We start from the raw sequence: 15,823 nt of genomic DNA on the forward strand, positions 1-15,823 counted from the left end.
CCTTCTGAAATGTAGTGGAGTAGAAGTATTAAGTAGCAGAAAATGGAAATACTCAAGTAAATTACGTGAGTGGATGAGTCTGACACAACAACAACAAGGATGTCTGCTGCTACTAACAAACAACAGTATTCACCATTTTACTTGTGCATCTCTATGAAGCAGGACACCAAAACTTAAAAAAAGATAAGATAAAATGACAGTTGTCGCCTGCTATTGCCTTTGTAACATCATAATCTTCATCGTTATCATTGTTAAATACAATGGAAACGTAATTAAAAAAAACTAACACCAAATGTTTTAAATGTTAAAGTTATGGAAAGCCCCAGGTAACTGGTTGTTAAGTTCCTGCAGTGGAAAATGGCTGATAGTCATGTTACACCGTATACATGTAAATGAGAAAACCTGTATTGTGCATCTTTTATCTGACACACAAAATTAGCAAGAACAGGATTAATGAACACACTGTGAAGCTTTTCATGACAGAAACCAAGTCATGTTTGGGATAAACAGCATGTCCTTATCAGAGTCGATATGAACAATCACAGAGAAAGTCAAAGTTGGCCTTTGGAAATGCTGGGTTAATGCAGAAGAAGCCCAACATAAAGAATAAAAAGAGTTTTGAAATGTATGTGTGAACATGGATTTGCCTCTTGGGACGGGAGTATGCAGATGTCAACAGCACAGACTCTGTTTTATGTGTTATTGTCCTTCTACTTCCCACCACCAGCACTAGAAGAGCCAGCAGCCCCTTGCTGAGTTTAACAAGGTGTCCAGTGTTTGTGTTTGTGTGTGTGTGTGTGTGTGTGTGTGTGTGTGTGTGTGTGTGTGTGTGTGTGTGTGTGTGTGTGTGTGTGTGTGTGTGTGTGTGTGTGGATGATCAGAGAAAAGGTCACTACTGGGCTTTAGTCAGGAAGAGGCCACACTTTCTTGGCTTCACGTTAAGGCAGAACAGTTTTGAGCTCTGCTGGCCACCTGCCTCCTGATTGGTGGGCAGAACCAAGCGCATAAAACACAAGAGGCCTGAATGGGCTGCGATTTGTGGGAGGGAGCATTTCTAATGACCCTGTTAAAAAATATATGTGTGTGTGTGTGTGTGTGTGTGTGTGTGTGTGTGTGTGTGTGTGTGTGTGTGCGTGTGCGTGTGCGTGTGAGTTTCTATCATTAGTTTATGTGTGCTCTTGTACTAATATAAGTTTTTAGCCTGAGAGCACCAACATGTGTGGAAAATGAGGATGTTTTGGATAGTAATTTTGTTTGTGTGCTCTCTTACTTGTAAGGACTAATTTAAATTTCATTCAATTTAAGTTTCAATGAACTTACAGGGCACTTTAACCTTGTTAAAAACAGCAGCAACAGAGTTGGATCCATGAAGGCATAAAACCTCACAGCAGAGGCCTGAACTGTTTACGCCTTGCTACAGATTTCTGAAGCAGTTGAACCTGGGCTAAAAACCCTAGGTTGTTTTCACACCTCAGCAGTTTGGTCCGTTTAACCGAACCCTGGAGCGTTTTGTCTGATAGTACGGTTGGTTTGGGGTGGTGTGAAAGCTCATTCGAACTCTGGTACTGTACAGACAACCAAACTCTAGTCCGCTTGAAAACAGGGGTCTCGGTTTGCTTCCAAGTGCACCAGAGTTCAGTTCACTTTAGGTGAGAATGCAATCCTACCCAAAGTGAACCAAAAACAGTGCATGTAGCTTGCAATTTCAAACTTGTACGCAATGTAAGGACCTATATATGATTTCAAGATTGATTACTTTCAAATCCATAACTTCTTATGTCCATACCTCGTTGTCTGTGTGACAACATAGCATTGTCTTCCTCACATCATGGCCGCCCTCTCTTTCACTCGCTGTCTTATCAGCTGCTCATATTGATCGCCTTCCTCTAAAATATTAGAAACACCACAGCAAAACCAGAAAACCCTAGACGTAATATTTAAATATATTTGATGTTTCGCCATTGTTTCTGAGACCAGAAGTGTCGGCCAGTTTCACTCAGATTTTCTGTCCAATAGGCCAGCGACCGTTTCGACCATGTGACAAATGTTAGCAATGTTTGGTGCTTTTGACAAAGTGCAGTGTGAACGCTAACCGAACCAAATAAAAAACACAACAATGTTGCAACTTCACCCCCAAATCGCACCAAGTCGTGAAAGCGCCCTAATGCTTGCTTCTGTTTTATCCACCACCTGTTTCTACCACTCTGGCAAATGGTGTTAATGTCATAATGAGACCTGAATGGTGGGTGGATGTACAGGGAGGAAAACATTATTTTGGAATCCAGCCATATACTGTGCCAATAATGTTTTTGCTTCAAGTAGAAAGGCCAGGGAGAAACGGTTGGAACGAGTGTCTGTGCAGGGCTAAAAATGGTTGCTGCCATTTTGAAAGAGTGAAAGAAACCAATACCGAATATAGAAAAGGATTTAGGCATAAATAATGCCCCCAAATGGTGCTGTCAAGTTTCAATCTTATGTCACCCATGCGTAAAAAGAACACTTTCTATCATCAAGGTTAATGTCCTGATGTTGGACATCAGCAGACAAAAATACAACAAAGTTAGCAGTGTCAGTAATAGTTATCAGGGACCCAAAAAATTAGGAAATATTACTACAGCTGTCAATGTCATGTCATTGCAGAGTAATACTTTAACAGAAGCAAAAAAGAAAAGGTTTGACGTGAAGTTGGATGCCAAAAAACATCTTGCTAAAGCAAAGCAGTTCATGAATTTGATTTGCGGTGTTCAATACAGTACAATATAATAAAAAGTACCATATTTGAGCTCCAAATTCACTCAGGTTATGGCATTTTTATTCTTAAGTCAAACAAGTGTTTTTCCCCTGTGAAGTCAGATTGTCTGACTCTCATTCACAGCTAAGAGAAAATGTTGGTAAATGTTCTTAAACATCACTCATACGTGCCACTAATGAACCATTCTGTTCATATGAGTGGTTCTTGCTTGATCCCCATTTCACATTTTAGTGAACAGACAAGAATTTGATCTGACAAGAATTTTCCTCAGGTCCTAAAACTTAAAGCGACATATACAAAAATGCCTGTACTTCACTAAATGTTGCTGTTAATTTACTATGTATAGCTCATTCCTTGAAGTGCCAATTTGTTTGTGATGCCTGCTGGGTTTTATTTGGGTTATGTTTCTGTGTATGGATTCAACCTAATTACAGTAGGCTACTTTGTCTTCTGTTGTGTAAATGGCTGCTGAAGATTGAGTATCCCTTGATGGGACAACCGGGGAAAATGAGAAGAGATAATGCATTGCACAAACTTTCTTCCCGCATATACTCACAAGAATAAGTGGGAGAAAAAATTGTGAATATTTTTTTATACTTTTCAAATTATTTTCCCCCTGTGCAAACATTGAGTGCTGGCACTGTGGTACCCTCTACTGACAAGTTTCCACTGGTGCAGGGAAGTGTGTAGTCTGCTTGCCTTCTTGTGTGGATGTGAGTGTGTGTGAAACCGGCATGTACCTCATCTTCCCTGCATGCCTTCCCTTTTCTCCAGTATGCCCTTGACTCAACGCTGTCTCCCGGACCTAATCCTCTGATCAGCATGCCAGGAGAGCACCAAGGGGCCTGACTGAACTGGTGGATAGGGGCCTGGCTGAGGTTACGCCTGGCTCCAGTCACTTTCTCAGATTGTCTTAGCCACATGCTCTGCTGAGCTTATTGTTGACCAGGAGGTGGAGGTTTAAGAGGACCCCACCCACCCATCTGCTCCCTACATGTAAGGATGACGAAAGCGTACATTGAGAAAAAGAAAAAAAAAATCACATTATTACATTTTACGCTGGACAATGGATTGATTCTTCGAAAGACTGAATGTAATTATAATTGGGAGGGGTAACTTGAATTCCACTTTCCCTGGTCCGATGTGTCAGGTTCAAGTTACCAGACAAAGACTGGGGTGAATAGAGTGACTTAAGAGACCAGAGGATTGAGGGGAGTTGCTTGGCACACAAACAATTAGCACTCGTCCCTGCATAGCTTGCTGTGGCCCCAAATCCCCACATTTGTCCAGACAAATTGACTGGACCCGGGTCTTGTTTGTCTAGCTCTGCTGGCCTGCTGGAGAGGGCTTGAGGGCAGCGGGGAATGCCCCCTCGAAGGAGCACAACTCATGGGAAAGGAACAAATAATGTGTTCTGGTCAGAAAATGAGTCTTCCAACACTAAGACACATTAGTAACATGTATTAATAATTAATTCTGTGCTTGATCAAACATCACTGTGGTTTGGCTGTGTGACAATAAGACAAGCAGCTTACTTAGTTATAAGGATAAAGGATAAAAATGGGACTCTCTCAAACGTTAGTGGAAAAGAAATAAAGTTTGCACACTGAATTTGCACCCTTCGTTTCCTCACTGACGACATGTTAACTGGAATGTATCGTGACACAAAGTGGGATATCTGTCAGTATGTGGTAATTCGATTGAATGCAAATCAATTAATGTGGTTGAAAAGTATTTTGTTTCAAATTTACCTAGAAAACATAGGCTATATAACTTGTATTTCAACCATAGAAATACAATTTTATTTCTATGATTTCAACAGCTTTTAAATTACCATATTTTAACGGGTTGTTGGGACCTGCTCAGAACTGAAGTAGAGATGTCCCCCAGCACCGTTTTCACAAGGAGATTTTAGATTGGTCCATAGTGTTAGGCCGCTCCTAATTTTGCTCTTGAGCATAGGCCAAGGGTGCCGCAATATTCCTAATATAATCAGGTTTTGGCAGCTTGTTTTATTAAAGAAATACATTTAACATAAATATTGGCAAATTTAATTGTAGCGCATTGATTGATTATTTTTAAGTTAAATATTTGTCCATAAATCTGCAGAGAGCCTATTGGCTTTTATTCTGGGTGACTGAAAACGGGCCTAAATTATTTAACTAAAAATGACTTAGTCTCAATAAGTAGGCCTAAATGAATACATATAAAATAAATACAGGAACAAATAAACAAAAATGGAAATAAATGAATAAACGCATTAATGAATACAACAAGCAGCTAAATAAATAGATAAAAATGATCAAAAGAAAGAATAGGCTAAATAAATGCTGAAATACAGAAGCTTATGTAGTAGCCTAACTACAAAAAATAGCAAAAAAGCAATTTAACCTCTTGATTCACTATGCAAAGATTAATGTAGTTGAACTACCAGCAAGCTACTGCAAAATGTAGGTACACTACTGGTGTAATTACAGGTAGTTCAGTATTCCCCAACCCCAAACAGTTTAGGAAGTCATGTTTCATTTCACCATCTATAAATAGCTTGTGTTCATCAACAATGTTGGCTTACGGCCATACCACCCTGAACACGCCCGATCTCAGAAGCAAAGCAGGGTCAGGCCGGGTCAGTACTTGGATGGGAGACCCGGTGTTGTAAGCTTTTTGTTCTCGTCTTTCATCAGCAGAGGGCGCTGCTCCTTCTTTAGTGGAGCCAGAGCTGACAAGGAAACACTATGGAGGATGCACATTGACCTTTTGATCAATAAATAAATATAAATGCTGAAATACAGGAGTAAATAAATAGTTCACTTAAAAGTTGAAACAAAAATACATAAAACATGTAATACATATGCATGTAATACATGCTTGCAAAATGAATAAATACATGCACATTTGATCAGCAACATATTAAAATAATGTACAATGTACAAAAAAAAAAAAAATATTAAAATACTATGTTGCTCCAAAGCTAAAAGAGACCCAATATGTGGTGTTATGATTTTTTGAACTACTATAACCTTTATTTATTCAAGAAGTCAAAAGTAGTAGAGCACAATAAATAAACAATACACATCCAGTTACACAAGCACCTACAAGCAGCATCAGAATCAATCATACACATTCAAGTTTTATTGTCCATTAAAGTTTATTTATTTTTTGATGCAACGTTCTGGAAGGAAGTCTTCCAATGTTCATTATTTACTGGTGGGGTATCAAGACTCAGCCCCCTGGGGTCTGGTCGGATTCAATTTGAGCAGAGATGTCATGTACTGAGGCAGCTTTAGGAGACATTTCTGAAGAAAAAAAAAAAAAAAAACTAACTTCTTATTGCTAGAGAGGACCAGTGTACTTTAATATAGTACACATTGAGTACAATATTTGTTTCCCATAATGAAGCGCAGGACACAGTAACTGCATCTAGTTTAAGGTGGAATCAGCAGCATGGAACAGCTCTCTTCAAAAGCAATTTAATTTTTGCTTTCCATGTTATTGTTTTAATGTTACTTTTTATTTTACACTAACTCAAATGTATGTAAATTAGAGGACGACTTCTTGAAGACTGCCCAGTAAACATTGCAATGTTGTGTCTACCTGACCTCCTTTGAACATTGTGGTGACATCAGTGTAAGTACCAACCATTTCCTAAATAAAGTCCTCAGAAAAGACATTAAACCTGACTGACAAACTACTTCAGCATCTGACAGTATTTTACATTAATATTGGGAATGCTCCTTAACTTCCTACCAGTGATCTTTACATCTGGTAACTTGTGCATCTGTTTAACTGCACATACTTACAAAAAAAAAAAAAAAAAAAACACACAATAGGAAAGTCCAGACTTCAGTATGGTTTTGAGTGCATAATTGATTTACACACAGGAAAGTCACATGGGGCCACCACAAAGCAACTTCAGGTCCAAAGATGAGTGAAAACAATTGCTTGCAAGTACAGGCAACTGTGGGCCCTTTGCCAAGGTCTGAAAACAAACTCTGCAATGCTTTAGAAGCTGCTGGACCACAGGTGTCACTGTCCTCAGTAAAGAATTGTACATCACCAAGGGCTGAAAGGCTACAGTGCAAGGAACAAGCCCCTACTCTAAAGCTGAACTTGTTTGTTCCTGATCACAGGACAGCCAATAACCCTTAGTTTTACAGTTTGATGCGAAGATTGTTAGCTAGCCACAATGACAAGTTTGAGGTAGTAAGGGTAGTAATTCAACCCCAAAACTTGACATGCTCCCATTTTTTCTACCAATGGAAAAGGTGTATTGCAGAAAGTGCCCAGAGCAAAACATTTGATGTCTTCCAAAGACATGAGCAATCAAGAGCAAAAACTACCTGTGCTGTACATTTGACGTGCCATTTTAAGACAATTTAAACCCAAATTTGTGGAGGCGGTTTTTAAAAAAACTTCCCATAGCAGAAATGTATAAGTAATAAATAGAAAAAGTCACTTAAATTTGTTCGGCATTCAATATTTTATTCATTCAACAATAAAAGTAACACTCATCTTCCATTCATCATATCACCATCATTCATAGTGTGCCGCACACTATGGACAACTAGTGGTGGAGGCAATTGTGGTCTTGGTTGAGTTGGTGGTTGTGATTGTGGGGGCGGTCGGGGTAGTAATCTCCACATCGAATCCATCGTATGGCTCGTCAGGAATGTCTTCAATTCCCCACAACTCAAACAATTCTGTACTATCTTCCGCAACCGTTTCTGAGTTAGGTGCTTTAGTTGCCGTTTCCATCGATTTTATCCATTGCGTGTCGTGCATCAAGTCAGTGTCGTGCATCAAGTGTGCCGGATCAAATGGTTCAACTGGAGTATCTTCAAAGCCCCACCGTTTGAAATGATCTGGTTCCTCTAGCAGCTCAATAGAAGAATCTTTAAAGTCCCACTTTTTGAAAAAATCTGGTTCCTCTAGCGCTCTATTGACACGATGCCTCAACTTTTGGTAACAAATTGCCAGCTTTGTGCAGAGTTTCCCAGTAGAATCAAAATAAATCAGTTCAAATCCAGAATCCTGCAAAGATCTAAAGGTTAGTTTTCACTCTAAACATTGAACAATGTGATAATATGCTTTGCACTCGACTTACTTTGTCTGGTAACTTTGATATTTTGACAAACAAAGCATTGGGGGTCTTCCATTGCCTCACCGAGTATGCTTCATAAACGAAATAATCTGCAGAAACAAATGTCAGATTTACTTTGCAAGTGTGCACAAATTAAGAGGCTTTGAAACATAAGTTGACAATAATTGCTCAAGCTATGAAAGCAATACAACTTTAACCAAAGAATTGATTTCCACACATGCTCCCCTGGTTTCCAAGATGACCTCAATGTTGCAACAAAACACCCATTTCTTACCAAGCTCTTTAACCTTCTTTAGTTTTGTTTCACGAGGAAGCTTCACAGTGATACTCGTTGTTCCACAAGTCACCAGTGGGGACATTGCTGGATTCTCACAGACAGCCATGCCTATCATGTTCCTCTGCAGCCAATTGTCAAAATAATGCAGTTTCAATGGGTATTTGCCCTCTTCAGTCTGAGGGGGGGGAAAAAAAAAAAAAAAAAAGGTAGGCATAGTCAAAGCATTTTAGTCAATGATTTGGTCAATCAAAACAAAAAAGGTATTGGCCATTTATAGCACATTGACATGGCAGAAAGGTTGCTAATCCATGAGGGAAAGAATATATATATATATATATATATATATATATATATATATATATATATATATATATATATATATATTATATATATATATATATATATATATATATATATATATATATATATATATAAGATACAATCAGCAGATTAATTTAGAGCTGATATTATTGAAAAAGGGAAATTTTTAACTACATATACCCAGAATGAAGAGGGAAAACCTCTCTTCAAACCCACCTCTTTCTTGAAGCTATCCAGACTACAATGAGCAGGAGTTAAAATATTCAATAAAATAAACTCAGTCAAATATTACAACTGCTCCGCTAATTAGCATACAAGGAGAAGTTATTATACATTTGCATTATGCTTCAGTGTCTGTGAGGCCATTACAGGTGAAGTTTAACCAATAGTTAAAAAAAAAAAAAAAAAAAAAAAAAAAAAGACACTAGTGTAGCCTCAAAGCTAACAAACTGGCATTTGCGTGGCAAAATCAGCACAATACTCTGCAAAGACAACCCTTGAATTGTCAGCCACAGTACTCCGTTTGGGCAAAGAAATAAACGCGTTACCTGTGTTGCCGTGTAGCAGCCAGTATAGGGAAGCTTTACCAGCAGATACCACCTATAAATATGAATGGAACCATAACACTTGTCAGGCAGCGACAACAAGGGTGTCCCATCTGTGGAAAAAGATTTGGAGAAACATTAGGCTTCTGACAACAGCTGGCATTACCTTTTCTAAAATGGCAAAAACACTGTAGGTGGACGAACGAAACGCACCTTCCAGATGCAGATTGGTGTATCGGGTGGGTGAAAAGCGCAGGGTAAGTGTTCCATTACTGCAGCGGAACTGTGGCTGGTCGAACTCTGATATTCCTGGACTTTTTCCTCTGCCTGAAATGAATTTTTTTTTTTTTTTTTTTTTTTTTTTAAATAGGAAAAGCCAGGGGTTAAATGGTACATACATAAGCCAACCAGCTACGACATGAATAGTGAGCATTACACTATTGATTCAGCGCAAGAATACATTTTGAAAACCGCAAACAAGGCAAAGGTACAAGACCATGTACAGAAACTACCATAGACTTCAATCGTAGAAGCCCACTCTAGCAGTTTGCGGTTTCGCGGGTACGGTAAACATTTCTATGGTAACAGCGAGTTGGACCAATCAGAGACGTTACTGTTACGCTTAGGATTGTGGGTAGTGTAGTTTTTCTCCGCGGATAAAAACTGCGTTTCTTAAAGGTTGATTTCATATGGACTTCTAGCTTCTACAGGAGCAGAAACCTTCGTTTCACAACAACGTAGCTCGGGGTCAGTCTACCTCGGATGGTAGAGACATTATGACTGATATTCTAAATTCTTATGGAGAAAATAATGGGGTTTTTACTTCCGGAGTCGGCTATCGGCGGGACTGTTGAGGTCTATGGTTGCCGGTCTGTTTCCTTCCAGCTCCCAGTCTTTGTGCTAAGCTAAGTTAGCCATCTGCTAGCAATAGCTTCATATTTAGTGTACAGATACCAGTGGTATCAGTCTTATCAAAATCTAAGAAAGCAAGGTTATTTAACCAAAATGTCAACTATGCTTAAGCCTGGGACTACTGTAAAGAAAAACGTTATCAAGTTTATCCACTGATACTTAAACATTTCAAGAAGCATGATGAAGGAAGCATGAAACACATGATTGGTAGAATAAAAAAAAATAAAAAAAAGGATTAAGATCGCTGTTAAATTGGCTATATTGCTATTGTACTCTGCTGTGTAGTTTTAAGGCTTAACTGTATTATTTTTGCTAGCATGTTGGGTTTTAACTTTTGAATAAACAGTTGTTGGTTTTTAGTCATAGACTGTATAAAAAGGTTTTTACCTTGGAGGAAACGCCAAACCGGCGCTGGGGCACTTCGGTCTTCTGGACCCGCCTCAAACTGCTGCTCGTTGCCGTCAAAAAACTCGTCCTGGCCGGCCAACTTTCCGTGTGCGTCTCGGTGGCTTCCTGCGTTGTTGAGCTGGGCTAGTGCTTGACAAATACAAACCCAAACCATCAGAGCGGAAATCATGGTAGCGATCGATACCCCACTATCACCACACGAGACCAAAGATGTCGAATGGGAACTAGAAACCGTCTCACACCTGCGCCGTTAAATCTGGTTAATTAACTCCAAATGCTGTACAGGTGCGTTTGCACGTGGGAGTCAAGTTTGGTTGTGGGAAGTGTAGTATTTTCACATCTGGTTCATGAGTATGCCTAGTCCTATTCATTGTTGGTTTGTTTTCTTTTTTTCGGAGTTGTTGAGATATGCTATAGAGCAGTGGTGTAGTCTAGTGTATTGTAGTGGGTATACTGTAGCCTACTGTATATATATTGGCCAGAATCTGCCTTTTGGGGGGGGGTGTCCCCTGGGTGTCCTCCCCCAAGGAAGTTTTGAGCATCAACGACTTCATTTCCTGTATTCGGATACACTTTTATGCACAAATTTACGGTGGAAATACCTGTATTTAGCATATGTGAAGAAGAAAATAACAGATGACAATTCAAAATATATCAAAAATATAATGGAAAGTATGTTGTTGCGTGTCATTGGGTATTTTTAAGTGGGTATATGGAAATCCTGGAGCTTTCCTAGTGGGTATACTGCGTATACCTGCCTATCACATAAACTACACTACTGCTATAGAGCCAGCTTTATCTTTTAAAGATAGGCTAATAGAAAGGGAAAATCCTCACACATGAATAACAACCATAGACTGTAGGCTAACAGTCTATGAGAACAACATGTAGACAAGCATCTATAAATGCTCGATGGTGTTTTTTGCCTCCAACGTCGCCTTCCAGGCAGCTAACCCTAACCTTAACCCTAAACGTAACCATTGCCGCGCTGCCTGGAAGGTGACTTTGGGGGCAAAAAACACCAAACACCTCTATAAATAGTTTGTGTCAATCGGTTAGAATTGTTTACTACGGAGCCCTAAGGGGACATGAGCAAAACAAAAATCTAAAGTTTAGTTTCGTGTGCTTACACGAAACTTTCATGTGCTCACGTGAAACTTTCATGTGCGCACGCAAAACCTAAAGCTTTTCATGTGCGCACATGAAAGTTTCGTGTGAGCACATAAAACTAAACTTTAGATTTGTTTTCATGTGCGCCACTTTGAAACCCATTTACGCTGTTATGAACAGTGCCAGTGCTACAGTCAGCAGCACTGCAGCAAAGAACTCTGGTTAGAAAGGATGAGATTGTATGAGTTTATATAGATGCCAAAGGGCTTGTCATAAGAGTCTAAATGCCAAATATAATTATTAGGCCCTTTAGCAAAGTTTCGGTGACGCAGCCGTATCCTCACTCTGAGTTCAACAGGGACATTCTAAAACTTAGGCCGGTTACACACTGGATGCGTCGCGTGAGCGTGTCAGCTGCGTGGCGTGTCCGTTTATATTTCAGCTCCCATGTTAACAAGTTAGAGCTTACACACTGCCTGCGTGATACGCACGTCTCAGGCGCGGCTTGAGCCGCGCCGAAAACGCGTGCCTGCTAGAAATAGAACCGACGCCTATTTTTCACGCGACACGCAAGCGTGTTGGAAGCGTTTCCAGGCAAAATAGAATAGGAAAAGATGTTTATATGTAATTTAGACACGAATACATGTTAATAAATGACATGTTGATGTTTGAAAGTCTCTAGGTTTTTAATATAAATGCAGATATAAATGTAATTTAAAAAAAAAAAATCGATTTTCTAATATTGCACCTGTCAGTAGGCTACAGAACAAAATATTCTGTAGCCTATTTTGCCGTCAATACTGCCGACGTTGTCTTTGCTGTAATCAAATCAGTATATATTTATGATTAACATGGCATTTCATTTTATCAATGGGAAACATACATGTGTCCAGACAAGGCTAGCAGCAGCAGCGCCGCATCAGACACGTTTCGGGTGTGTAAAGACAGAAAAATCCACGCAGCTGACACGCAACAGAAACGGCACGCTCACGCCACGCAGGCAGTGTGTAACCGGCCTTATAAAGCCCATGAGAACTGTGGAGAGTCAACCCACAGCCGCTCTGCTGCCCTGCTGAAAATGTGAAGCAGAAACGCTTAATGTCAGATAACGTCCATACTAATTGGACTTTTGGTTAGATTGGTTAGTTTTCAGTGGTTATGAGGAGCAATATGACAGGTAAATTTGGGGATCATTGATTGTTGTTTAGGTACATTAAACCACATTAAGCTTTTTCACGTTAAGCATTTTAGAATATCATTAATCAAACATCCTCTTTCCTTATGTTTAATCCATTCTCCTTGCATTTTGTACCACACCACATAACAATCTGTTAATGCAAAAATGTGTATTATATGTATTTCACAAACAATAAAAGACAGTTTAAGACAGATATATCACGTAAAGGTTCACTGTTAAAAATCACAACTGTGTAAAACAGAATGCTACCAAATATTGTATAGCACTTGGTTTCCCTGAGTTTTTCTCTTCTCGATGGTGGAATTCAATCTGAATGTTTGTAGTTCCCCTTTGAGTTTATTCTCTTCATATCGGTTAAAAGACAAATTAAACAATGTATTCAGATATTTAAAAACATATCCTGCATTATAACCAGATTAAATTGTTGCAATTACGTATAGTGATAAAGACAACATTAATATTACTGTTGTCGTCGTTAACACCAGGATTTATTTTCTCAGACTACTATGGATATTTAGAATGTCAAATGTGTAGCTTTTGCATCCAATGCTAGTGTGATTGAGTGAGTGTGTGTGGGGGTGATTTCTGTGTTTTATGTGTGTGTGTGTGTGTGTGTGTGTGTGTGTGACGAGAAAACCCGGTCCACAATATGATATGGGGTCGCACCATATGAAGTTTCATGCACTTAGCAGAACTGTGTCATGTCCAGTCCCTGTGTCAAGCTATTGTTTTGAGTTATATTCACATTTTCTGGTTGTTTTTTCCCTTTCCTGTTTTATTTTGATAGTATTCTGTTCCCCCCTATGGTTCCCCCTAGTGTTGTCTTGTTTTTCTTCCTGTTGTATATTTTCCCGCCTTTGTGATTACCTGTTCCCGTCCTAATGTGTTGCACCTGTGTCTCATTGTTTCCCCTGTCTTGTGTATTTAAGTTCAGTCTTCCCCTTACCCCAGTGCCAGATCGTCTGTTTCTCTGTGTTCAGCTTTCAAGCGGTTTTCCCTCTGTCCTGTTGTTCTGAGTTCTTGTTGTTTCTCTGGATTTTGACCATTGCCTGTATTTTTGGATTTCCCTTTGCCTGCCAATTTGGACACTGTCGCTGTAAGTTTATTTGCTTGCAGTAATATTGACAAAAAAGTAATTTACATTTTCCTGTAAAATGGGTCACACCAAAAGACAGTGAAAAGGGGTACTGAAGTAGGAGTGCTGGAAATACTTGATTTATTGAAAGAAATATGAGAGAGAACTCATCTGGAAAACTTTCATTGTCCTTCTGAGATGTTATAATACTTCCTGAATGAAGAAGGACCCCCTATCCCCAAAGGTCTGCAGACAATTGCCCATTTAAAAAACAGTATTTAGGGTCACACCATATATTGATTTTGGGACAAAATCTTTTTGTTCAGGGCTGGTTCAAAATATTATACCTGGACTTTTAAAACAGCAGACTTACAAGTAGACATTTGTGGTATTAATTTGTACTTAAATAAGGGGAAAACAAATTGTTTTGGTTTTATTTAAAATCAAACTTTATGAAATGGGCCTGGGACAGTCATGCCATATGAGCTTTTCCTGGTTTGGCTGAAAATTGTGAAAAACAGGAATATGACTGGCATGAATGGTCTATATGTTAATATAAAACAGCTTTTTCTGAACAATATAACCACATTTATTTGCAGATTAGACATTTCTTTACTTATGTTTGACACTCAGGACCACAAAAAGACTACGTCACATCAACCACCCATTTACATTTTGCAGTAGCTTGCTGGTAGTTTAACTATTTATCTTTACACAGTGATTCAAGGTCATATTGTAGTTACTACAAAACTTCTGTATTTCAGCATTTAAGTATTTTATTTATTTTGGTCTATTTATTTCTACATTTATTGATACCTTTATCTATTTACATGTTTATTTATTCATTACATTTATACATTTTTTTTTATTTTTTAGATTTAAGTACATTTTCGTCTTGTGTTAATTTGCATCCTCCAAAATATAGATTTATTTTATTTCAAAACTATTCAGTTAGGAACAATCTTGAAGAACAAGAATATTGAATTCTTGGTTAAAAATGTTATCATAAAAAAATAATATACACATAAATGTAAACTCTCCTCTAGTGTGAAATGCACCATAGAACCCTAATAATAACTCTAACCCCAAGCCAGAAACTATGCACTTATGTCTGAATTTATTTTATTTATTATTTTATAGCCCTACCCCTATTCTCCATTTCTTTTTTTTCTTTTCTTTTTTTTTTAATTATAGCTTGGATATTTTTCATGTACTCTATTGTTTTTTCTACCGTTTTTATCAACCTAGACCCTATTTTCCTATGTTTTTGTGTCTAAGTGACTGATGGGAACAACAATTTTTGACATTGGTCCAGTATTGAGCAAGAACGCTAGCCTGACAAGCCAGACCCACATCAAGATGTTGGGTCCGGGACCTCACCATTGGCAGGGCTCAATCCGAGGGGCGGGATAAACGGTTGTCTTTCAAATTTCATCTGCACGCAATAGGATAGCGCTACAACCAACCAGAGCAACGAAGAAGGTAGCAGAGCTAGTTGATAGATTAAACTTTTGCCATATCCGGTCAGCAAAACTCCGAACACATCTTCCTTTTTTAAGAATGACTTCAATGCCGTTCTTTGATCTTTTCTCAAAGAAAAGCTTAACTCCAAGTCTCCAGAGATTCGAAAAAAAGCTGATTCGAAAGACCACTGTTCACCAGCAGCAGCAGCCATCGTCTTTGTTTTCAAGTAGCAGGGAATTCACACGGAACCGTCGTAACTGCCGTCGTTATGTTAAGCCCGCCCACTGACTCTATACACGATGTGATTGGCTCGGCTAGAGTTTGGCTTTTCCAGGTCGCAAGCCAACGGAGAGTTGCTAGACCCCCTGGCTGCAAATTACATTTGCTGCCGATAGGGTTCGTCTTGATTTCTATAGGCTACAAGAACGCTGCAGTCTGCAGCGAAACAAGCTACAATGTAATAGGGCAAGAGACCTTTTTCACGGCAGACATGTTGACATGTCATAGTAGGAAAAGCACAGGTGTATTCAAAACCATTAATGATGGCTGCACTCCACTTAGGAGAGGCCCTGGTATTGTGCATGCTGACTCACTGAAATAGCTTACTGGGACACTGATGGAATTGAGCCATCGTTAAAGGACAATTCCAGCGCAAAACAA

General features: G+C 39.0%; 1 protein-coding gene across 1 annotated transcript; it reads right to left on the bottom strand.

Moving 5' to 3' along the window:
* Positions 1 to 7,223: 7,223 nt before the first annotated feature.
* Positions 7,224 to 10,629, bottom strand: LOC116035186. Its single transcript, XM_036004619.1, has 8 exons — positions 10,296 to 10,629; positions 9,210 to 9,323; positions 9,000 to 9,109; positions 8,128 to 8,305; positions 7,860 to 7,942; positions 7,671 to 7,786; positions 7,287 to 7,595; positions 7,224 to 7,253 (listed from the first exon to the last, which is right to left on the bottom strand). The coding sequence occupies exons 1-7, from the start codon at positions 10,483 to 10,485 to the stop codon at positions 7,307 to 7,309; spliced, it is 1,080 nt and encodes a 359-aa protein (XP_035860512.1). The 5' UTR covers positions 10,486 to 10,629; the 3' UTR covers positions 7,224 to 7,253; positions 7,287 to 7,306.
* Positions 10,630 to 15,823: the final 5,194 nt, after the last annotated feature.

This window comes from Sander lucioperca, chromosome 8 (genome assembly GCF_008315115.2).
Source record: "Sander lucioperca isolate FBNREF2018 chromosome 8, SLUC_FBN_1.2, whole genome shotgun sequence".
Taxonomy (NCBI): domain Eukaryota; kingdom Metazoa; phylum Chordata; class Actinopteri; order Perciformes; family Percidae; genus Sander; species Sander lucioperca.

Coding starts and splice junctions, on each gene's coding strand:
- LOC116035186 (XM_036004619.1), bottom strand. CDS start 10,485: ATGATTTCCGCTCTGATGGTTTGGGTTTGTATTTGTCAAGCACTAGCC. Junction 8,306..8,999: donor GCTGCTACACGGCAACACAG/GTAACGCGTTTA, acceptor CCCCCCCCTCAG/ACTGAAGAGGGCAAATACCC. Junction 7,787..7,859: donor AAATATCAAAGTTACCAGAC/AAAGTAAGTCGA, acceptor TTTAGATCTTTG/CAGGATTCTGGATTTGAACT.